Source organism: Tupaia chinensis, unplaced genomic scaffold, assembly GCF_000334495.1.
Source record: "Tupaia chinensis unplaced genomic scaffold, TupChi_1.0 Scaffold000199_1, whole genome shotgun sequence".
Lineage (NCBI taxonomy): Eukaryota > Metazoa > Chordata > Mammalia > Scandentia > Tupaiidae > Tupaia > Tupaia belangeri.
In genome coordinates, this window is record NW_006159674.1 from 1,469,462 (window position 1) to 1,495,375 (window position 25,914).

General features: G+C 40.5%; 1 protein-coding gene across 1 annotated transcript in view; it reads left to right on the top strand.

Moving 5' to 3' along the window:
- Positions 1-25,914, top strand: part of BICC1 (BicC family RNA binding protein 1) — a 333,194-nt gene that overhangs the window by 7,182 nt on the left and 300,098 nt on the right. Inside the window, exon 2 of the mRNA XM_006147081.3 lies at positions 24,528-24,618. Coding sequence (XP_006147143.1) covers positions 24,528-24,618 — 91 coding nt within the window. The remainder of the gene's footprint in view (positions 1-24,527; positions 24,619-25,914) is intronic.

A 25,914-nucleotide genomic window follows, 5' to 3' on the forward strand; every position in this document is an offset into this window, starting at 1 on the left:
CCCATAGTCAAAAGCTATTATTAAATGGGTAAGGTTCTAGAACAGAGGAAATATGGTAGATATTATCAATTGCTTTCCACAGAGGTTATAGAAAGGTTGCCACAGGGGCCAGCAGGTGGAGTACTGGCTAAGTTGCCAGACTCACACGTAGCTGAAAATGGTTCGAGTTCAGAACCTGGAAGCTTGAAAATCATGCTGGGTGCATGTGTGTGCGTGCCCCAAATTTCAGAAGCAGAATAGAGGAGAAAGGATTGGGGCATGGCCATCCCTCCAGGGGGTGATTTCTCATTTTCCCTTTCATTGTCTCTGTCTGTCTACAGCAAGCATACCCTATGGCAAACACCTAAAAAATAAAATAAGGTAAAATTAAAAATTAAGGGTGCCATTAATATTGGGCTGGTTTGGAAAACAGGGAAATAGTCTAATATCTTTTTTTCCAGTACCCCTTAAATTGTGTACCAAAAGAAAAAGGAGGCTACATTCCGTTTTGCTTTAGGAGATGAAGTATATTAAAGATTCTGAGGTGGTCTCAGGATTTATAGCACTGAGAAGCAAGTATTTATTTATAGAATAAAAACTATCAGTGCTGACTGAGCAGGAAGTCAGCACCAGAGCAGTGTGGGCTCCAGTGTAGCTTTGTATGCAACCAAATTCCAGGCCGTTGCCTCCTCTTACTCACTCAGGCTTTTTTTTTTTTTTTTTTTTTTTTAAAGAATGCTCCCTTTGGAACTGAAGTTCTTTCTACTTGGTTTCAGCCCAAAGGTGAGCATTTTTCTGAGAAGGTCAAATCTTTTCAGATGTTTTTGAGGTGCATAAAGAGGAAAAGCTAAACCATCCTCTATTATGCATACTTCTGGCTTCTTATTACCCAAATGGGTTTGAACTTTACTATTTTTATTCAATTTTGAGAGTCCCATGATCTACTCAAAAAGTAGCTTATGGAAAAAAAAATCTTGTCAAAACCATTCTGAAAATAGCTGCTTTTTTTTAAACTTGCTTAGAAGAATAAACTTCAAATTTTGTGCACAGTACATGTAAGATAAGGCCTGTATATAGAAACGGATCACTTGAAAACTGGCAGATATGATGTTCCAGAAAAAGCTGGAATCAAGTTTTTAAAAATTCATGAATTTTGGGGCCAGCTGGTAGTGTGGTTGAGGCAGCTGCAACCCACATGGCTAACTGTGTGGTTCGAGCCCCAGACCTGATGGCTTGAGAAATACCCCAGGCTCATGTGCATGTGTCTAAAATCCCGAGAAGGGATATTGGCCTGGTCATCCCCCCTTATGGGTGCTTTCTCACTTTCTCTCTCTTTCTGTCTCTCTCCAGTGAACTGGTGCACAACCCCTATGAAACTCTCTCTCTCTTTCTGTCTCTCTCCAGTGAGTGCACAGCCCCTATAAAAAAAAAGAAAAATATTTTTAATGCAGTTTTGATTTTATTCTGAGGACAATGAGAAGTAATTGAAAGATTTTAAATAAGGAGGTGATAATGATATCTTATTGATTTATTCTTATTTTTATTTTTTTTTCCTATAGGGTGTGTGCACTCACCAGAGAGAGGCAGAGAAGACAATGAGAGAAAAAGTGAGAAATCACCCCCCCCCCCAACCCCCAGGGAGATGGCCACATCACAATGCCTTTTCTTCTATTCTCCTCCTAGGATTTGGGGCACACATGCACATGCCCCTGGAGTGATCTTTAAGCCACCAGGTCTGGGACTCAAACTGCAGTTGTCCATGTGGGAATCCAGGGCCTAACCACCATGCCACCTGCTGGTTTTGCTCTATGGAAACTCAGAAACAAAACAAAATTCATTATGTGTAACCTTTAAAGCATTTATAGATTGGGAAAAAATAATAATGGCAGTGTTTTGTGTAGTGGTCTGGTTTTGACACTGAGCAGCTATGTGTCCTTTGCTAAATTGTTTCCCCTTTCTGTGTCTCAGATTTCATTTGAAAAGGGGTCATAATTAAAAACCTTCGAAAGATTGTTGCAAGCATTAAATCAGGTAATATACATAAAACACTTAGAACAGTACATTGTAACCCATCAATCAGTGTTTTCTACTAATTGCATTGAACACCAACTTTAGATCAATATAAATATGATTTAATTAATAAATAATCATTTTAGTGATCATTCAGTCTTTTAACTCATTATTTTCAAAGTCAATGGAACTTTTTCTTCTATTTCAATGATTCAAGCAGTATACTAAGTTTATCTTTACAGCTGGTATGAGTTCTCCCTGTCAAATTGCAGATAGATTGGACCATTTGGAATCGCGACAGTTTCTGAGTATGAACTATTCCATATGCAAGGTAAAAATCCCATGCTACTCAGTTGATCACATATTTAGAGATACTCTCCTGATATTTGATATGTCTCTGGAAAACAAAAGAATTTGAAATAACAGACTTTGGGAACCAGCAAATGGTGTAGTGGTTACATCACTGGACTCCCACATAGTCTGGTTCAAGTCTCAGACCCAGACCCAGAGGCTTAAAATTTACGCAGGACATGTGTGCATGCATGACCAAAATCCCAAGAGGAGAATGGGGAAGATGGGATTGTGGCCATTCCCCCCCAGGGAATGATTTCTCTCTTTCTGTCTCTCTGTCTCTCTGGGGAGCACATGCATCCAATAGCAAAAACCTCTCCAAAAAAACCAAAATGACAGACATTGTTGGCTTTCAGAAGACCCAACCGAGCTCTCCTCCCCCATTATTAGCCTTACCTAAGAACCAAAAAACATGGGTATCCCTGATGCCACCAACAATTTTAATGGCTTCATGTTTATCTTTTATATGATGCTAAAATACTCCTGAGTTTTCATTTTAAGACTGAGTCAGCCATAGCTCCATGATTACTATCAAAGACTTTATTTATTTCATGAAAGAGAGAGAGTGAGCGAGCGAGCCCTGACATGGTCTTGTCAAGCTTCAATCTTCCTCATAGTCTTCCAGCCAACCAGGACCATGAGCATGCCCAGGGTGCTCAGGTTGACTTGGGATCTGAACCCTAGACCTTCCCATATGGCTCTAGTATTATGCAGCAGCACCTACTACCTGTACCACTATGGCTGGAGAATCAATGACTACTTTTCAAAGTGCCTTGTAATATAACAGACACTCAATTTGTTCAATATACTAGTAAATGAAAGACAGATCTACAATATGGAGGGATGTTGGTTACTGTATTATATAATTTCCTAAAAATTGGAGTATAAACTACTGGGTCATTGGGAAAGTCATGATACATTTTTGGATAGAAAAACATAGAAAATATGTCATGACTTTTCTGATGATCCAGTAATTTCTTTTTTCTCACTCTTTCTCTCTCTCTCCTTCCCTCTTTCTAGGTTGACTTGGGATCTGAACCCTAGACCTTCCCATATGGCTCTAGTATTATGCAGCAGCACCTACTACCTGTACCACTATGGCTGGAGAATCAATGACTACTTTTCAAAGTGCCTTGTAATATAACAGACACTCAATTTGTTCAATATACTAGTAAATGAAAGACAGATCTACAATATGGAGGGATGTTGGTTACTGTATTATATAATTTCCTAAAAATTGGAGTATAAACTACTGGGTCATTGGGAAAGTCATGATACATTTTTGGATAGAAAAACATAGAAAATATGTCATGACTTTTCTGATGATCCAGTAATTTCTTTTTTCTCACTCTTTCTCTCTCTCTCCTTCCCTCTTTCTTCCTTCTTTTTTCTTTCTACAAGTTCTTCCTCTCTCACCCTCTCAGCAGGGACTACAGACACATACTGCCATGACTAGCCTTCAGGCAGAAACTGGAATTGAACTTAGACTCCCTCTCCCATGTAGTCCCAGGTGGTGGAGTGATGTCTAGCTGGGCCTAAATTATTTATTTATTTATTTATTTTTGGAGAGATTTTCACTATAGGGCATGTGCGCTTGCCAGACAGACAGAGACATTAGAGACAGAAAGCGAGAAATCACCCCCCAGGGGGGACGGTCACGCCGCAATCCCTTCTCCTCCATTCTCCTCTCAGGATCTTGGGCACGCACACACACGTGCCTGGTGTGAGTTTTAAGCCTCCGGGTCCAGGACGCGAACCGTGGTCGACTACGTGGGAGTCCAGCGACATAGCCATTACGCTAACTGCTGGTTCTCGTAAATTATTTTTTTATAAAATAAATATATATTATATAGACTTTTTCACAGACTTATATAATCATTTCAGAACCACCCCCTCCCCCCCATAGGGCATGTACACTTCTTGCTGGAGAGAGGCAGAGAGAGACAGTGAGAGGGAAATTGAGAAATCATCCGCTGGGGGGATGGTCATGCTGCAATCCTTCTCCTCTCAGGATTTTGGGCATGCATGTACACACGCCCAGCATGATTTCCAGTCACCAGGTGTGGGACTGGAACTGTGGTCAGCCATGTTGGAGTCCAGCACATTAACCAAGCCACCTGCTGGCCCCAGATGCTTTGGAAAAAAACCAAAAACCAAAAACCAAACAAACAAAACCCTTATCTATAGACATTTGGAACTTAAGCTTGAAGTATTTCTTCTCTTTTATTTTATAACCCGATAGCACCTGCTTTCTTCTCTAGGTCTCTGTCTAGTAGTTCATGATTTATAGACACTTCATTTGAATTAGAATGATCAAGCCCTCCAACCAGTTTACTTCTTGCAAATTTTAATTTCCACATGACAGATTGTCTTAAAATAGAAACATACTTGTAACTATGTTTATTTCACATTCAAAAGGTGAATAATCTTAAATTTAATGATTAGCGACAGTGTCAATCCAAGGAAAATAAAAGATGAAAATTTTAGGTAAATTCTTCTTACATGTAACAAGAAACCTTGTTACATTTATGACACAGAAACCAAAGTATCTATTTTCCCTTAGCACAAATAGTATGTGTTGGCTAGCTAGAAATGGTAGTAATTATGTGGTATACAATAAAGGGTTCCATTGATGCCAAAAACAGAAAAATGGATGGACCAGACCAGAAATCATGTATTGGATAAACAGTTTCCCAGACAAAGGAACTTAGCTGATTTTTTAAAAGCAGTTTCTTTTACTTTCAGTTTTAAGATCTTTCCAGATAGAGTCAAAGAGAAATATTATAAAAAGAAATTGAAGTGTAAATGTCAGCATTACATGTTTAATTCCATGAAGTGACATAGTCGTGTGTTTACCAGAATAAATTGTCTACAATTTGGGAACTGCTTTAGAATTTTAAATACCAAGCAACTTAAATCTCACCTTCATAGAATTTATAAACAGGGTAGGGACCAATTGGATCAGTCTTTGTGAATTATGATGTTGATGTCTTCAGGGTTCCCCCACCTCCAAGGAAAGAGAACATTTTAACTTTTTTGGAGGGAAGGTGACTCATAATTATGATTTTGAAAAATGTCTGCTATCTAGAATTCAATATATATGTATATGTTTACATTTAAAATTTGAAGATAATTGATATTTTCTTTCTACATATTTATTTGTTATTATTATTTTTTTAAATTTAGCTTTATTTATTCATTTATTTTATTTTCAGTTTGACCAGAGAGGGACAGAGAGAGAGAGAGAAAGAGAGAGAGAGAGAGAGAAAGTGAGAAAGCAAGAAGATGCCAGGTCTGGGACCTGAACTGCAGTCGGCCATGTGGGAATCCAGCACCTTTAACCACTATGTCACCTGTTGGCCTATATATATAAATTTTTGCTATGGGGCTCATGAGCTCACCAGAGAAAGATAAAGAAGAAGAGAGTGAGAAATCACCCCATAAGGAGGATGGCCATGCCTCAATCCTCTCTCTTCCATTCTCTTCTTGAGATTTTGGGCATGTCATCTGCTGACCTGGTAATTTACGTTTTCTTAAACATAAAATAGGGGCTATCCCCATGGCCTGGTGTTTAAAGCATCTGAATCCCACATGGTCAACACTAACATTCAAATCCTGGTCCCAGCAGCTTAAAAAACAAGCAGGTGCCCCAAATACTGAAAAGATGGCAGATGGAGGAGAGGGCATTGCAGCATGTTCATACCCTATTGGGGAGCTGCTTTTTCCCTCTCTCTTCCTCTGGTGAACTCATTCATCTTCTGGCCAATTAAAAAAAGACAAGGAAGGGGCTAGAATGTGGTATGGTTGTTAAGGTGCTGGACTCCCACAGGGCTGACTGTGATCTGAGTCTTGGACCTGGTGGCTTGATTTCTCACTTTCTCTTTCTCTCTCTTTCTGTCTTTTTATGGTCAAATTAAAAAATAATAATAATAAAATAAGTAACAATTCTTTTAAAAATAGGCAAAAAAGATTAAAATACAGAATTTTAAAAATTATAATCTTATTTACCCAGAGATAATCATTATTAACTTCAACACATATATATCCAACCTCTTGGACCTACATAGGTTTTTGTTTTTAAGGAGATTATTTATTTGTGGGACCAGCAGGTGGTGTAATGGTTATGATGCTGGACTCCCACATGGTCAACTATGGTTTGAGTCCCAGACCTGGGAGCTTAAAACTCACACCAGGTGCTTATGCGTACATGCCCAAAATCCCAAGAGGAGAAGGGGAGGAGGAGAAGGGGTTCTGGCATGGCCATCCCCCTGGGGGGTGATTGCTTGCTTTCTGTCACTCTGACTCTCTGGCGACCACATGTGTCCATTAGCAAAAAATCTCTCTCTTAAAAAAGAATTATTTATTTAATTAAAAAATTTATTATTATTGGGACCAGCAGTTAGCGTAATGGCTATGTCGCTGGACTCCTATGTAGTCGACCGTGGTTCATGTCCCGGACCCGGTGGCTTAGAACTCATGCTGGGCGCGTGTGCATGCGTGCCCAAGATCCCGAGAGGAGAATGGAAGAGAAGGGATTGTGGCGTGGCCATCTCCCCTGGGGGGTGATTTCTCACTTTCTGTCTCTCTATCTGTCTCTGTCTGTCTGGCGAGCGCATGTGCCCTATAGCAAAAACCTCTAAAAAATTTTATTATTATTTTTAAATTTGCTATATGGTACATTTGTTCACCAGAGAGAGAGAGAAAGAGAGAGCACAAATGAGAAAGTAAGCTGCCAGGTTCATGACTAGAAATGCAGTCAGGCATGTGGAATATAAATTAAAACTACTATGAGACATCATCTTACACCTATCAGGATGTTCATTGTCAAAATCGAAAACAAAAGAAGACTATTAGTGAGCATGTGGAGAGTTATATGATCCAATAATCCTATTTCTGACTAATTATCAAAAAAAAAATCAGATCAGATGGGTCAGTTAGTGGCATGGTGGTTATGGTGGCTGGATTCCCACATGGCCAACCGTGCAGTTCAAGTCTTGAACCCAGAAGCTTGGAAAACACACCAGGTGTGTGTGTGTGCATCTGGGAGGAAGGGAGGAAAAGGGATTGTGGCATGCTCATTACTTCTGGGATTACTTTCTCTCTCTCTCTCTCTCTCTCTGGCAAGTATGCACTCCCTATAGCAATTAAAAAAAAAAACAAATAAGAATCTTCAGGAGATCCTGGCACTCACATGTTCATCAAAGCACTATTTACAATAACCAGGATATGGAAACAACCTAAATGTTCATTGACAAATGAACAGATTGTTTAAAGAAATGGTATATACATACTGTGTAATTTTATTGGTCACAAAAAAGCGAAGAAAATTTGAGCTGGTCTTGTAGTCTAGCAGTTAAGAGAACAAGAATCCATATAGCAGTTTGTTTCTAATTCCAGTCCTGGCAGCTTGAGAAACATGCTGGGCACATGTGTGTTTGTGCCCGAAGTCCTAACGTGATAGAAAGAAGTGGAAGGGACTGCAGTGTGATCACTCACCATTGGGAGGGTTCTCTCTCTCTCTCTCTCTTTCTTTCCCTCTTTCTGTCTCTCTCTAGTGAATGCACATGGCCTATGGTGATTTTTTTAAAAAAAGAAAATTGGGACCAGCAGTTAGCATAATGGCTATGTCGCTGGATTCCCATGTAGTTGACTGCGGTTCGAATCCTGGACCCTGCGGCTTAAAACTAACGCCGGGTGTGTGTGTGTGTGTGTGCGTGCCCAAGATCCTGAGAGGAGAATGGAAGAGAAGGGATTATGGCGTGACCATCCTCCCTGGGGGGTGATTTCTCGCTTTCTTTCTCTCTGTCTGTCTGGCAAGCTCACGTGCCCTATAGCAAAAACCTCTCCAAAAAAAAAAAAAAAAAAGAAAATTTTGCAATCTGTGACAACATGGATGAATCTGGAGGCCATTATGCTAAATAAGATAAGTTATTCACAAAAATACAAATACTGACATTATTCTACCTATAAATTGTAAAAATCTAAAACTGCAAAAATATAGAATCAGAGATGAATGGTAGCTGCCAGGAAGTGGGAAGAGGGAGAAATGGGGAATTACTGATCAACAAGCTTAAGGTTTTAGTTAAGCAGGAGGAAAAGGTCTGCCATGTGACGTTATAGCTATAGATAACAGTACTGTATTGAACACTTAACATTTTGTTAGGAGGATGGACCTCATGTTAAGCATTCTTACCATAAGAAAATTAAAAAGAAGACACCCCCCACCCCAACCCATAAGCAGTCATGGTTTACTGAAGGAGGACCAGGCATCCTTGTTTTCCTATGTCTGAATTACTTATTTGCAAATAAAACAAGCATCAGATTCCAAACATGAAGACAAAAAACATAATAGGTCTTAACCTTTTTTATTTATTATTATTATTTTTTAATTTGAGGAGAGAGAGAGAGAGAGAGAGAATGAGAAATCAAGCCACCAGGTCCAGTACTTGAACTGCAGTCAGCCATGTGGGAGTGCCCTAACCACTATGCGACCTGCTGGTCCCAGTTTTTTTTTTTTAATTGCCAGAGGGTACATATACTTGCCAGAGACAGAGAGAGAAGAAAAGGGAGAAAGCACCCTCCAATGCGATGTGGTCATTGCAATCCCTTCTCCCCCACGTCCCCATCCTGTCAGGATTTGGGGCACACACACATATACCTGTTTTTCAAGCTTCTGGGACTGGGATTCTAACCACAGTCAGTTATGCGGGATCTGGCATCCTTAACCATTAGGCCATGGGGCCAGGCTTTCCCACTAGTTATTTTTAGCAGAGAGAATTGAATAAAGGAAATTGATTAAACAATATAAAACTTAGAGACTAGAATGGAACAATACTTGCAGATAAATCCTTGCAGAGAGCAACAGAAACCTCTGTGACTGGAGGAATGAAGAAAGGGAGCTGAAAACCTGCAAGCTTGGAGCGGCCCGTGAAGGTGGAAGACCTCCGCAGAGGCAGTGGTGCCACCTGCTGCTGGCACTTTGTTGTGAGGCTGGTTCCATCAGTGATGGAAGAAGCTGGAAACTGGAACTAAACTTGGTGGTTGAGTGGAAAGGACATTTCTGGGACAGTGGTGACTGAAATAGGCAACACAAGCAAAGAGGCAATGCCTTTCTTCCTTCTCTAGCTCTCCTGTCTCCTCTCTTGCTGCTATGTGCAGAACCTAACAAGAAGTGCTCTCACACAAGAGGAACGGCATTCAAAGAGCTGGTCCCAGCGTCAAGGAGCAGTACATAGAGGGTTAGTTGGCAGGTGAGAGAAAATAGCAGAAGCACAGAGAGTGCATGGTTGTCCTGTTTGTCGTCACAGGAGCTAAGGGAGTCCTGGACTTTCTGGCTTCTCTGGTTATGAGTTATTAATTCCTAACTATAAGCAGAGAAACCTGTGAAAAGACAAGTTGTCTAACCAAGTAAGTACAAATTCATGGTAATTAAAAGGAATTCATATATAAATTCAATGCTTCCTTTCCTTTTTCTTCTTCCTTTTTTTTTCTTTTTAGTTTTTACTATATAGTATGTGCCCTCACTAAAGAGAGAAAGATGGAGAAAGAGGGAAAGTGAGAAACCAGTCCCCAGGAGAGCTGGCCACACCACAGCCCTTCTCCATTCTCCTATCAGGATTTTGGGCACACATACACATGTGGTTGGCGTGTTTTTCAAGCTGCTGGGTCTGGAACTGTGCAACTGGACACATGGGATCCAGCTGCCTTAACCATTATACCACCAGCTGGCCCCTAAATTCAATATTTCTAAATAAATCAGGGAAAGGTTATTTTTTGATTTGAGAATTTGAACAATTAACTCAAATTTCTATTCCACCAGGCATGTTTAGAACCAGCAATAAGCTGGCAGTAAATGGCTATAAGATATTAATAGTCACTATATGCCAAGAGCTATTTCTCTTTTTTCTATTACTTCTATTTTATTCTTTTCTTAAAATGGCTCTTCTTTATTTATTTATTTTAAATTGCGGGAGAGAATGTGCAGTGACCAGAGAGATTGAGAGACAGAGAGAAAGAAAGAGAGGGAGAAAGCACTCCCCAATGGGGCATGGTCATTCCGCATTTCCACATTCTCTTCTCCATCCTGTTGGGATTTGAGATTCACATGCATAGGCCTCTGGTGTGTTTTTCAAACCATCAGGGCTAGGAGTCAAACCATGGTTGGCCATGTGGGATCCAGTTCTTTAAACCACTAGGCTACAGGGCTGACCAAAAGTACTTTCCTTTTAAAGACAATAAAAATAGTTGTGTCAAACCATATCTTTGTGTTAAAATAGCAGAAAAAAAAATAAAGAAATTATACCATTAAGTTTTTGCTTGGGCAAAATTCCTGATATCTTTTCTTTTTCACTTTTTAATTCAGATTTTTTTTTCTATAAGGAGAGCATTAGTTCATTTACTTTATTTAATGCCTACAGTGAATCACCTTTGTTAAGTACTGCAGATATAAAGAAAAAGATAAAATGGGACAGACTAGTTCATAAGGGACTTAAATATAATCTAATCAAGGAGGGAGTCAGCAGGTGGCATGGTGATTAATGCACTGGACTCTCACATGCCCAACTGTGGTTCGATTCCTGGACCTGGCAGCACCAGGAAGAATGGAGAAGGGATTACATCATGGCCATCACCCTGGGAAGTGATTTCTCATTTTCCCTCTCTCTGTCTCTGGTGAGCATACATGTCTTATGATGAAAAAAAAAAAGTAAAAAGAAAGAAAAAAATGAGTATATATAATACCTCGATTATCAGAGGAGCCATGTTGTACATACTCTGAAGACATTAAAGATGAGGTTGATTCTGCCTTAAAATAAGAATGTTTAGGAAAGTCTCCACTGAGGAAGTGACTTTGGAATCTTAAGAACAACAAGTAGATGGTATACGTACATAAGTATCCCCCCATTAATGATTTTCTTTCCACACCACCCCTCTTTTTATTTGAGGTACAGACATATAGAAAAGAGCCATAGACATTGGGACCAGCAGATGGTGTAATGGTTATGTTGCTGGACTCACACGTAGTTGACCGTGATTAAGTCTTGGACCTGGCAGCTTGAAACTCACACTGGGCTTGTGTGTGTGCATGCCCAAAATCCCGAGAGGAGAATGGAGGAGAAGGGATTGCAGCACAGCCATCCCCCCTGGAGGTTGATTTCTTTCTTTCTGTCTCCCTGTCTCTCTGGCTAGCACATTTGCCAGCTAGCAAAAATCTCTTTTCAAAAAAAGAAAGAAGTGGGGCTGACAGAGGCATGGTGGTTAGGGCACTGGATTCTTACATGGTTGACTGTGGTACAAGTTCTGGAGCAGGTGGCTTGCTTTCTCACTTTCCCTTTCTCTCTCTTGCTGGCAAAATTAAGGAATAAATAATAACAAATAAAATTAAATAAATTTAAAAAAAGTGTCACAGATATTGAATCAGTGGAAGAGTAAGAACAAAACTACTATGATATCAAGGCCAAAAGAAAGAAGAAAGCATTCAGAAATATGGGACCAGCAGATGGCATAATGGTTGTCACTGGATTCCCATGTAGTCAACTGCTGTTTGAATCCCAGACAAAGCTGCTTAAACTCTCGCTGGGTGCATGTGCATGAGAGGTGAATGGAGGAGAATGGATTGTGGTGTGACCACCCCCCTGGAGGGTGATTTCTCGCTTCCTGTCTCTATGTCTCTCTCTGTCTTTCTGGCAAGTGCATGCACCCTATAACAAAAACCTCTCAAAAAAAAAGAATTCAGAAATATTAAGATCTTTTCCAAGAAGAGCCAGTTTTTCTATTGTTGGTTTGAGCAATTTACCATACTTCTTTTCCAAGAAGAGCCAGTTTTTCTATTGATGGTTTGAGTAATTTAACATATTTAATTTGTTGGCATTGACGAAACCAGCCAAAGACAGGCTAAGCTTTTGTATATCTGACCTTGAGATTTTATAATACACCATTTCCTCTTTAGTTTAGCCAATCACATTTTCCCTTTGCATGTTATTTTAGTCATTTTGCCTTTGGCCTTGTAAAATGCAAATTAAACTATGCAAAAACAATTTTAATGTAGGAATTAAATCCATATTTTATTTGTTTTCACCAAGTAGCCACTATAATCAGAGAACACTGGACTGTATGACTGTTAGTAGAATTTAGCTTTGAGTTAAAATATGGAAGTAAACTGAAAGATATTTGAGTGAGAAAATCAATCACACATACGTGGGATCTGAGTGGGTTTCGATTTTTGAGCAATGTATTTGAGCATAAACTGAAAACTCTGGGAGTTTTCTTACTGATTTTCAAGAGGAGAAATATCATTGAGAGATTTAATTTCAATTTTTATTAAAAAAAAGAAGTATCTAATTTGACATTGTATTCCTTCAGCAAAAGACATATTTCAGTTACTAACTATATTTCATTATAATTGGAGTTCCAGCAGGCAAGACCTTGCTTTAGAGAAAATAATTATTCCTGAACATTGAAATTATGTTTTATTGGAATGAAAATTTAGAATAGTCATTTTCAAGTGAGTTTTGGGTCTTCTGGAAAACATATTCATTTGTAGATTCTTAAACAATTACCCTCCACCTCCCACCATGAGATTGAGATATGGTTAGTTTGGAAAGAGTCTTATAAATTTGCATTTAAAAAAAAAGAATTATTTATTTAATTTTATTTGTTATCATTATTATTATTACTTTTTAATTCGACAAGAGAGAAACGGAGAAAGAGAGAAAGGGAAAGTGAGAAAGCAAACCACCAGGTCTGGGACTTGAACTGTGGTCAGCCGTGAGGGAATTCAGCTCCTTCAACCACTACACTACCTGCCAGCCCCTAAATTTGCATTTTTTAATAAGAATTACAAGTGATTCTAATGGGCCGCACTTCAAGAAAGAGACTGTAAACATTTCTTCTGAAATGTCTTATATCTGAAATTTCTTTATAATTAAGGAATAATATAGAGCTATTGAAAGGTAAAAGGCTTGAAATGATTTGTATAGTACTCCTACCATAGATTTGCACTAAAAAAAAAAAAGAGGTTTTTATAATCTAAGTATGTGGGCCATCATTGTGTATGGTCTTGTTATCTTGTTCTCTTTCTTTTTTCTCTCTCTCTCTCTTTAGATTTATATAATATAGTCTTTTATAATCATCATTTATTCTTAGTTTTATAGGTAATAAAAACTTAATGTTCAGTCCTTGTTTTAAATATCTACCAAATTATTTTGTATGCTAAAAGCTTACAGCAGAGTTTTTTAGAAGATGCTTTCAAAAGGATATATGGGAACCATTATTTCCTAGGTATATTTATAACAGTTAGTCCGTATTCCATATATGGATAGGCCAATTTGGCTGGATATAAAAATGTGGTCTTGTAATGAGTAAAAAAAAAAAAAAATCTGGTCTTGGAATTTCTCTTGTTTTCTTTTCTTTGTATACCTTACTTTTCCTCTTCTTGAATATCTTAAGTGTATTATTACTTTGTCTTCTGGCATAAAGTGTTAAAAAGTCTGACAATATTATGATCTTTCCTTGTAAGTGACTTAGTCTTTTTGCCTAGTAGCCTAAAGATATTTTACTTTTTAAGTATATTTCTTTGTCAAAGAATACCCATATGGCTCCTACTTTAAGATTTGCCTTCTTTATTCCCTTCATCCACTTATATACCAACCTTTTCTTTGTTTTTGTTTTTGAGAGATTTTTGCCATTGGGCACATGTGCTCACTGGAGAGACAAAGAGAGACAGAGAGACATAAAGTGAGAAAGTGAGAAATTACCTCTGGGGAGATGACCACACCACAATCTCTTCTCCATTCTCCTCTCAGGATTTTGAGCATGCACACACATGTGCTGACATGAGTTTGAAGCCGTTGGATTTGGGACTCAAACCATGCTTGATTATGTGAGAATCAGTGACATAACCATTACACCATCTGTGGTTTGTATTCCAACATTTTCTTTCATTTGTTCTATTTCTCTTTCTTAAATAAGCTTAAAAACCCAGAAATAATAAGTGTGCATTATTTTAAACTACTAACTTTGGAGGACATACTTTGTTATATAGTAATAGATAACTAATATATAGGTTATACAAGTAATAAGTGGCTCAGGGGATCCTGGAAGCCAGTGGATCTGATTCCAGAGTCTGTATTCTTTAATTCTGTGACGTGACTTTGATCAGCCTACTCCTTTATGAGTTACTATTTCCATTATATTGTATTTGATAGTCTTTCAGTTCTTTTTAAATTCTATTCCTTCTTCTTTAAAGGAAACTTTTCTAACAAGAAAATGCCTGTTTCTAATCTGAACAATTATTTCCCAAGTGATCAATTTCTTCAAGTCATGGAAATTTTGAGTTAGAAGGAATCTAAAAATTTATGTAGTCCAAGTCAGTCTGTTGCCATTTTTTACAGATGAGAAATTAGGTCCACCAAAATTAAGAGACTTTCCTAAATGAACACACTTAGTGAAAGAATGGAGATTACAGCCCAGTTCTCCAATGTCCAGTTTAGGGCTGTTTGCAGGTATGAACTGATTGATCCATATGGCCATAGGTCACTACCATATTCTAGTCCTGGAGTATATTTAATTGGATTTCCATTCATTTTAGCTGGATAAAAACACAGGGATCCTGAAGGGAATAGCTGATAGACAATGACCAGGATCGTTTTTGCCTTTGCTCCTAGATTTACTTCCCCTGAAAGAGAGGTCAGCCTATGTTAATTGAGGTGACTATCTGTCTTTCAGTCTCTTAACCACGGTATTGGATCCAAAATGGCAATGAAATTTCATATGTAGAGCCAACTTGAAATGATTTGTTTTGGCTGTTTGGACTGCTTATTGAGAAGCATTTCCTTTGCTGGAGTGGAAAAAGCTGTGATGATCAGCTGGTAATGTCAGCCATGAAAGGCGGTTGGGGGTGTGGTGGAGTGTGTGCCATGTATTTGGCCACTGGATTTTCTGTGGATTTTGGTCCCCCTCTTTCCTTTGATGATCCACTGTCTTCCTGCTATGACCCATTCTTCCCACACAAGCTGTCCGGAAAGGCTCACTTTCAATGCTTAATTGGCCCTACTTTTTAGAATCATCTTCTTCTCATTTGATGTGAGATTTAGCACAGAAGTGCCATTGATGGAATTTACCTTGTAACTGAGTGCGATGTTAGAAGAAGAGCCAGTTCTCACATCCTTGTGGGTTGGATGCCTTTGTGGCTTTGTAGTCTTTGTTTCTGGCCAGACCCACATGTTACATTGCCAGCAGACTGTCACTCTACCATCAAAAAAAGAGGAAGGTACCATCTTGTACCAAAAAACAACCTTGTCTTTTGCACACATTCTGTTTTTGTAGGTCTCAGGGGTCATGGGAAATTTACATGTGAGTGTCAGTCCAGGAGTGAAAGGATGATAGGGTAAACTATTAGTATTGTAGATCAAAAGCACAATTAACATGTACCTTAAAACCTGAACACTTAAAGAAGCTGTGAAATATATTCATGGGTGATAGTTTTGACATAGTGGTATTGCTGTCTCCCCTCTTGCCTTGACAATGTTTTGTGTTAGGCAACCTTTGAATGTAAGTAAGTGTTGAGGAAGAATTCACTTTCTTCTTCTACTATTCTGCTTGCTCCTTAACTTTCTTCTTCCATATTGATTCATTTTTACTTTTCAGAATATATATATATTTTTTTGAGAGATTTTTTCTATAGGGTGTGTGTGCTCTCCTGAGAGACAGAGAGAGACAGAGAGAAAGGAAGTGAGAAATCACCAGCCCCCACCCCACTGGGGTGGATGGCCACACCACAATCCCTTCTCCATTCTCCCATTCTCCTCTTGGGATCTTTGGCATACACGCACATGTACCTGGACTGAGTTTTTTTTTTTTTTTCCAGTCTGAAAACAGCCAACAGCCATTGTTTATTTACTGACCGGATTACAAAAACAATCATGGTGGATACCTTAGTTCATCCTTCTAATAAGTCTGTTGATCTGGTCTTCCCTGTTGTTAGCATCTCCACCTTCTACAAAATGAGTGATCTTTTTCTTCATTCCACCTCGTGGAGAAGATAATTTGAAGGACCACAGGAAGTTATTTGCTTCTTTGAAGCATTTTCCAACAGTGTAGATTTCATGAATCAGATCCTCCATGCAGATGATGCCGAATTTACCAAGAAATCAAGCAATCAAAGAGTTATCTGGGGACCAGCAGTTAGCATAATGGCTATGTCGCTGGACTCCCATGTAGTCGACTGCGGTTCGAGTCCCGGACCCGGTGGCTTAAACTCATGCGGGGCGCGTGTGTGTGCGTGCTCAAGATCCCAAGATGAGAATGGAGGAGACGGGATTGCAGCATGGCCATCCCCTCTGGGGGGTGATTTCTCGCTTTCTATCTCTCTGTCTCTCTCTGTCTGTCTGGCGAGCGCACGTGCCCTATAGCAAAAACCTCTAAAAAAAAAAAAGAGTTATCTGTCAAAGCAATTTGCTTCTTACTGATTTTGCCATAACCACGTTTGTAGATCAGTTTTGACTTCAGGTTCAGGTACCCCCATGCAATTATGGTTTCACAATTCTCAGCATGTTAATTGAGGTCTTGTTGAGTTTAACAAAGGTGCCATTGAAGATCTGGCGAAGACGAAGAAGCTGCAACACCTTTCGAACCTTTGGGCTCACTCCATTGATCCCTCTGATCCTGATGACAAATGCCAATTTGGGTTCTGCAGGTACATAGAAGTTGCCAGCTTTTCTTGCCATCCTGGCCGTGCGAATCTCAGTTCTGTACATCTGTATATTCCTTATGATACGGCTTAGCTTTTTCATAGATAAGCTTCCTTCTTGCCTTTCAAAGCATCTTTTGAGCAAACTTCTTTCTCAGGAGCTTGATCTTCAGCTCTACAAAATTCCTTTGCTTTTTCTTAAGGGTTTCTGGCACAGCAGGAACCGTTTTCTTGGTGGCTTCCACCACAGCAGGAACCTTTTTCTTGGTTTCTGCTGCAGCAGGAACCTTCTTTTTCTTCTCTTGAATGCCCTCCATGGTTCCAGCCAGAAAAGAGCCCGGCCTGAGTTTTAGGCCGCCAGGTCCAGAACTCAAAACTGTGGTCAGTTACGTGGGAGTGCAGCAATATAACCATTACTCTACCTGCTGGTCCTAGAATATATATATATTTTTCCCAGAAGCTTATTTTATTGAGATAGTAAGAGAATTTTTTTTTTTTTTGAGAGGTTTTCGCTATAGGGCGTGTGCACTCGCCAGATAGACAGAGAGAGACAGAGAGACAGAAAGCGAGAAATCACCCCCCAGGGGGATGGTCATGCCACAATCCTTTCTCCTCCATTCTCCTCTCGGGATCCCGGGCATGCACACACACGCGCCCGCCGTGAGTTTTAAGCCACTGAGTCCGGGACGCGAACCGCAGTCGACCACGTGGGAGTCCAGCGATATAGCCATTACACTAACTGCTGGTTCCCAGTAAGAGAATTCTTGAACTTCCTCTGTCATCTAGATATGCCCTGCCCTGGACTTCTGGAGAACAAACATTACTTCTTTCCTAATAGAAAAGCAGTAAAAATCTTGAACGTGTTTGATGTTTTGAGACATGTAATTTGGACAAGTCACTTTTCCTCTGTATTCATGTATATAGGTTTCAGTGTGTGCGTATGCAAGAGGGAGGAAATAGAAGATCAGCAGTTTTTAGACCGAGCCTTTGAAACCTGAGATCATGGGAGAGAGAGGCTGAGCTAGTGAGAATTCCCTCTCCTTCAACCACAACTATACTATTACTAGTTTTATGCATTAGTGCTGATCTGAAAGACAGTTCTTTTAGGTTGTTGGGAAAGTCATGGCATAGTTTCTGTTTCTCGATGCAAAAATGCATCATGACTTTCCCAACAACTCAGTACTTTTAAAGTGCAAAAACTAACAGAATCCACGAGCCTTAGGTTCCCTCCACCTCTAACATTTTTCATTACCTACATGATCAAATACAGTCTCGGATAGCAAAGGAAAACCCTCATAATGGTTAAGAATATGGTGCCCAGCAGTTAGCATAATGGCTCTGTCACTGGACTCCCATGTAGTCAACCGCAGTTCCCGTCCCGGACCCGGTGGCTTAAAACTCATGCCGGGCGCGTGTGCATGCATGCCCAAGATCCCGAGAGGAGAATGGAGGAGAAGGGATTGCGGTGTGACCATCCCCCCTGGGGGGTGATTTCTCACTTTCTGTCTCTCTCTGTCTGGCGAGTGCGCGCGCCCTATAGCAAAAACCTCTCAAAAAAAAAAAAAAAGAATATAGCCCCTATGAGATGTCTTTGTGTTTTATAGCACACTATGGGCCTTTGGGCAAGTTATTCTCTCTAGGCTGTAGTTAATCTCTTATCTAAAATGGAGATAATAGTTGTACCAACCTCATAGGCTTGTGATGAGAAATAAATGAGATAATTAACAGTGTCTAGGATCAGGAGGTGGCGTGGTGGGTAAGGCACTGGATTCCCACATGGCCAACCATGGTTCAAGTCCCAGACATGGCAACTTGCTTTCTCACTTTCCTTCTCTCTCTCTCTGTTTCTCTCTCTCTCTCTCTCTCTGGTCGAATTTAAAAAAATAAAATTAAATAAAATAATTCTTAAGAAAAAAAAACAGAGTCCAGCAAACTGTACATGGTTGGTGTCAGTCATTATTGTTAATCTGAAGAACCACTATACATGGTATGTTCACCTTCCTTTTTTATGCCATTTATGTTTTTTTCAAATAAGCTTTCTCCTAGAACAAACTTTAAAGGCATTATAATAGAATGGCTTGTAATTGATGCTCTTTTAACTTGACTTAGATGAAAAAATTTATATAATTTTAATGTCCTCACTTAAGAACACCTGATCTCTAAAATATACAGCATAATACCATGGTTATGTAGATTTTTGGCCAAAAGATTTCAATTGATAGTTAAAATTTTAAAAAAAGTCAAGATGAAATGAATGGTTTTGGTTGATAATGTGTAGCTGAATGTCAACTTTTTCATAAATTATTATTTTTCTTTTTTTCTTTTCTTTTTCAGGTAATTAGTTATTTAACTTTATTATTGTTATTTTAAAAATTTGCTACAGGGCATGTGCACTCACCAAGGAGAGAGAGAGAGAGAGAGAGAGAGAGAGAGAGAGAGAGAGTGCACACAAGCAAGCCTCTAGGTCTGGGATTTGAACCATGGTCTGCCATGTGGGAATCCAGCACCTTAACCACCATGCCACCTACTGGCTGTTAGCTTTTTCATAAATTCTAAGCACATATTTACAGAATTTTATTTTTTCTTTGAGTCTTTGGGTTTCAGTTTCTTTCTTTCTCTTTCCTTCCTTCCTTTCTTCTTTTAAATTTTGCCAGACTGTGTGTACACTAGGCAGAGAAAGTGAGAAAGCACGAGCCATAGGGAATGGTCATGCTGCAGTCCCTTCTCTTCCATTTCTTCTCTTAAGATTTTGGGCATGTAGGCACATATGCCTGGTGTGTTTCTCAAGCTGTCAAGTTTGGGACTTCAACCACAAGTCGTCCATGAAGGATCCATCTGCCTCAACTACCACACCACCAATTGGTCTTTAACTCTTCTTTTGATGCTCCTATCCAACTTAGTTGCTCTATGGCTAACATAATTATCCAAACTATATGCTAAATTAAATTTTAAACCTATGTTTCTACACACACAGTTAAAAGTCTGTCAACTTATCCTAGACAATTCCTGGGTGCCAGAGACTCAATAGTGAAGACATGTTTTCTGCCTTCAGGAACTCAGCTATTTGACTAACAGATGATGATGAAGACAATGATAGAGATAAATACAAAGATAGTTGTTTTAATGGGAATGAGAACCATATTCACTAGAAACAAAAGATAAAAAGAACTTAAATCAGGTCCAGCTATGGTGGGACTCACTGCTGAAATGCTGTGCTCTGCAGGCTGGTCCATGTGGGAGGCCTGGGATCAATTCCCAGTCTGACCTAAAGGCCAACATGAGGCTGTGCACCTGTTATCCCAGCAACTAAAGAGACTGAGGCAGGAGGATCATGACCTTGAGGCTGGCCTGGGCAACACAGTGATACTCTGTTGAAAGAGGTGGGTGTGGATGTGAACTTGTAGTTACAGCTGGGAGGCTGAGGCAGGAGGAGAATGACACAGCAAGAAGAGCCTGCCTTAAAAAAGCAAACAAATAAAAACAGCCTGGTGTTCATGAAGGCCAGGGGAACAAAACAGGAGAGAAGTGTCAGGCTGAAGGAACACTTTGCAAAGAGCTCAAGATGAGAGTGCAGGACTAGACTTGGAATTATAAATATTTAGTATTGGAGCGTGAGATATAAAATGAGAATGAGGTGGGATAGCCAAACAGAGGCCCATCAGGAGCTTTGTAAGCTATTTAATGGAATAATATCTGGTTATATGATGGGGTTATTCTAACATAATTGAAATGGCACATTTTTGTTTTTGTTTCTTATTAAACATTTTAAATGATCTGGCTTTAATACTCTTTTAACTGGGATATTTTAGCCACTTGGGCTGTAAGTTACAAGAAGTCAGAACATCCTGTAACATTTTATCTAAACAGTCAGCAAGAAAAATTCCGAAGGTTTGGAGAAGTATGATTTTTGAACTGCTACAAATTTTTTTAAAAGAATTATTTTATTTAACTTTATTTATTTATTTAATTTATTTAAATGTGACCAGAAAGGGATAGAACAAGAAAGAGAGGGAGGGATAGTGAGAAAGCAAGCCGCTAGGTCTGGGATTTGAACCGCAGTCAGCCATGTGGGAGTCCAGTGCCCTTAACCACCTTGACACCTGCTGGGCCAAAAATTATTATTATTATTATTGTTTTTTCAATACTTTTGATCACTATACATCATTTGGTTTGTCACAAGGTTTTTAATTAAAGTAGAAAAGCAGGTTTTTTTGTTTTCTTTTTAGAATTTTTTTGGTATAGGGGTTGTGTGCTCATCAGAGAGACAGAGACAGAGAGACAAAAAGAAAGAAATCACCCACCAGGGAGGATGGTCACACCACAATCCCTCTCCTCCATTCTCCTCTCAGGATCTTGGGCAGACACGTACACGTACCTGGGTAAGTTTTAAGCCGCCAGGTGCAGGACTTGAAATGTGGTCGACTTACGTGTGAGTCTGGTGATATATTCACTATGCCATCTGCTGCTCCCAGAAAAGCAGTTATGATGAAAGCTTCTAAAAGATTATGAAAATACATAAGTTAGGGAGTGATATTTTTGAATTTTGCCTTAGAAGAAACTAATTGAAGGAAATTAAGAGTGCTTAGAGGGTCCAGCAAGTGGCATGGTGGTTAAGACATGGGACTGCCACATTGCTGACTGCAGTTTGAGTCCCAGACCTGGTGGCTTGCTTTTTCACTTTCTGTCTCATGAGCACATGTGCCCTATAACAAATTAAAAATAAATAAACAAAACTAAATAATTAATTCCCCCCCATCAGGAATATACTGTATAAGATATTACCATACATAGTTATTATCAACAGATAATTTTCTTTTTGTGTCCCTTAAATAATTTGCTTCTTTCTTTCCCCTCCCTCCCAAAAAAGAGTGCCTAGAAAAGAGTATCAATCCAGGGAGAAAGAAGAGAGAGAGTGAAAATGTGAGAAACCACCTCCTCCATCCCCAGGATAGCCACGCCTCCATTTCTTCTCTTCCACTCTCCTCTCTGGATTTCGAGTGTGATGCACACACACCTGGTGTGCTTTTCAAGCTGCCAGGTCTGCACTACAACTGCAGAGTCAGCCATGTGGGACCCAGCACCTTAACCACCATGCCACCTGCTAACCCTAGAGATACTCAACTCTTAAGACCATTAAATCAATCATCCACCTGTCAGTCTATTAACAGGTAAACAGCCCTTCCTCTACCTACATTATCCTTAGTTATTGTTCTCACCTTCCCTTGTCAAACCTCTCCCAAGAGTTGTCTTAACTCCTCATTTCATTAGCTTTATTTAGTTCTCCACTGTTCCATTCTGACTTTCTTGCTAGTGTCCCATTAACTTCCATTAAAAAAGTTGTCCTCCCTTATTGTACGGAATTACTAACACTTTCCTTTTTTTTTGGAGTGGTTTTTGCTATAGGGCATGTGTGCTTGCCAGAAAGACAGAGGGAGACCAAGAGCGAGAAAGCAAGAAATCACCCCCCTCCCCCCCCCAGGGGGGATGGCCACACCACAATCCCTTCTCTATTCTCCTCTCAGGATCTTGGGCATGCACGCACATGCGCCTGGCGTGAGTTTAAGCCACCAGGTCCAGGACTACATGGGAGTCCAGCGACATAGCTATTACGCTGTTGGTCCCAACACTTTCCTTTTTGAAATCACATTTTTCCCGGGCTTACATGAAAAAATCTGTTTTGGGGGCCAGCAAGTGACATGGTGGTTAAGGTAATGGACTCCCACATGGTTGACTGCAATTTGAGTACTGGACCCAGTGGCTTGCCTTCTCATTTTCTCTTTCTCTGGTGAGCACATGTGCCCTATACCAAATTAAAAATATGACTACTACTAATAAATAAAATTAAATAATTATTTAAAAAAACCTCTTTTTTTTTGTTCTTCTCTCATTGCTACTTCTATTTCCTTTCATGTTACACTGTCCTCTACTTGACCTCTAAATGTCAGAATTTCTTTCTTTTTTTTTTTTTTTAAAAGAGGTCTTTTATGACTCAGGGTGTGTGTGCTTGCCAAAGGGAGGGGGGCTGGGGGAAGGGGGGATTTTGGGCACACATGCACAGTGCCCAGTGTGTTTCTCAAGCCACCAGATCTAGGACTTGAGCCACATGGCTGGTCATGTGGGATCTGGCTGCCTTAACATGAGGGTAGTGAGCTGACCCCATGTGCTACCTATTACTGGCATCTCCTGCCTTTGTTAATACGATATAATTCTTTTTTTTTCTAAATGTTTTCTTTTAAGGTTTTTGCTATAGGGTGCATATGCTCAGAGAGAGAGAGAGAGAGAGAGAGAGAGAGAGAGAGAAAGGAAAAGTAAAAACTCATCCTCCAGGGAGGACGACCATACCACGATCCCTTCTTCAATCTCCTCTTTGGATTTTGGGTATGCACACATGCACCCAGCATGATTTCCAAGTTGCCAGGTCTGGGACTCGAACCATTATCAGCCACATGGGAGTTCAATACCTTAACCACTGTGCCATCTGGTGGTCCCTTTCTTAAGAGAGACTTTTGCTATAGGGTACTTACACTCGCTGAAGAGACAGAGAGAGACAGAGAGACAGAAAGCGAGAAATCATCCCCTGGGGGGAATGGCCATGCTGCAATCTCTTCCTCCATTCTCCTCTCTGGATTTTGAGGAACCCATGCACATATACCCAGTGTGAGCTTTAAGCTGCCAGGTCCTGGACTCGAACTACAGTTGATTACATGGGAGTCCAGCGACATAATGATCACACCATCTGCTGGTCCCAATTCTTTGTTTTCTTATACCAGCTGGGCTGGCCTTCTGTTAGTTCTTCCAATAGAGGAATACAGACTGCCTCTTCCTGCCATAGGGACTTTGCCCATGCTAATTCTGCAGAAAGCCAATATAACTTATTGGCTAAACATAAAGCACCTGAAGTCTAATTTTCAAGGAAGACTGGGTTTGAATTCTGATTCTACAACTTGCTTAGTTGTGCAACCTTAGGCAAGTCATTTTAACTGTGCCTTGGTTTGTTCAACTATAGAACGAGGACAATTCTAATATCTACCTAAAAGGATGTTACTGGGAGCAAGCCACCATTTGGAGGGATGGCTCAATTCCTTCCCCTTTCTTGCCTAGTTAATTTCCTCTCAGACTTATGTTCTGAGCTCCAGTTACTTTTTCTATAAAGCCCCCATGAACCTCTCTGACTGAATTAGATGATCCAGCACATATTCTCTCATGTCTTGAGTCTTACATGTAATGTTTACGATTGGCACAGTCTCATACTTATCTGGGTAATTTGTCTATTTTTGGGCCAATATTCTACCTTTCTCACTAGAATGTCAGCCCTAGGAGCACAGGGGTTGTGTCTGTATTTACTCACCATTTTTTTTGTTCTAACACGGTACCCAGCACATAGTAGGATCCCAACAAATACTGTTGTCATAAAAAGATGATAAACCTCCCTGACAGAAGGCAGTGGGGTGCTCCTGGATAATGCCTTGGTGTTGAGACTGGTGCCTTGTGTAATTAACAGGAAGGAACAAATTCGAAGACATGCTGGGCGAGGGATCAGCACAGCGAAGCTGTCCATCTGTGCTCGGTTCTTAGAAGGTGACTCTGAGCAGGTTTGTCTGATGGAGAAGATAGGATTTTGCAGAAATGATGTATCAGACACACAGCATGGGTTTGATTCCTAGCTCTGCGGTTTGCTACGTTGTGACCAGTCAAGTCACTAAATTTCTCGCCCTCTGTTTCCTAAATTGTAGATTACACCACAAGACCCCCACAGAGTCAATCTTGCTAACTAGGCACTCGAACCTAGAGGAATTCTGATTTTCTTTAAGCATGTTACACGATCATCCCCAGGCCCAGCCAGGAAAATGGCTCACCCCACTTGGAAGCCAGTAAGCCTTCTTCGCAGTGGTGAACTGCTACCCCAAATTCCCTTCCTGTCAAGAGTCAAAAGAGCTTTGCGTTTTCAGACCTAAAATAAACGAGTATGAATCCGTGTGAACTGCTAAAGAGTTCAAGGGCACCCATAGCCCAAGCCAGTCTCTTCCTTGAGGCTTCATATCTAAGTTTAGGAGAGGCACCGAGGATCAGAGGTGACCCGCCATCCTCTGTGGGAGGCTGACCTTCAGAATGAGAGGAGCTCTCAGTCCCTCACAAGGCAGCCTGCCTGATGCTCCATGCTTGGTGGATCCAGCCAACTGGCTTTGCAAACTCTGAGCCTCTTCTGCATTTTTCGTTGTTGTTGAGATTTGCTAAGTCCACCCCTTGAGAATTACAGAGAAAATGACTCCTTTCTCACTCCAGTCAAAGAAACATCCCACTCATCTAAGAATAAGAGCAGAGAGGCTCTCGTCCACCTCCTGTGCCCCTCACTGCTGGAATGAGCCGAGGTCTCTGGGTTTGGACCCTGGGTGGAGGCCACGACTGCATGTTCGCCCTGGCCATGGGATGTCAGCCGGAGCGGGCCATCATTCCTTCCAAACTTTCTCTTTTCTCCCTCCTCTGTTCAAACTTGTGGGACTGACTGGGGTTGTGAGTTTCAGGGTGCAGCGCGTGCATGAAAGTAAGAGGGCTCTGGGCTCACTTTGTGTGCGTTCAGGAGTATGCTATCCTTGCCCTTGGCACGTGTCAGTGTTTCAAGGGGGACTCTGAAGATCTCCCTAAGGTGAAGGGATTTTACGTGGAAGTGCAGAAAGTGGTAGTGCGCGCGTGGAGTGTGCGTCGATGAGGCATGATGTGTACGTGTGCGCCCAGGGGTGTGCTGCGCTGTGCTCGGAGAACTGTGGGGGACACGTGTGGGACAGGATTCGCTCGTGGAAGTGCAGAAAGTGGTAGTGAGTACGTGGTGTGTGTGTGAGCGCGAGTGTGAGCGCGCCCGGGGACGCCCGCCAGCTCGCCCGCCGCGGCTC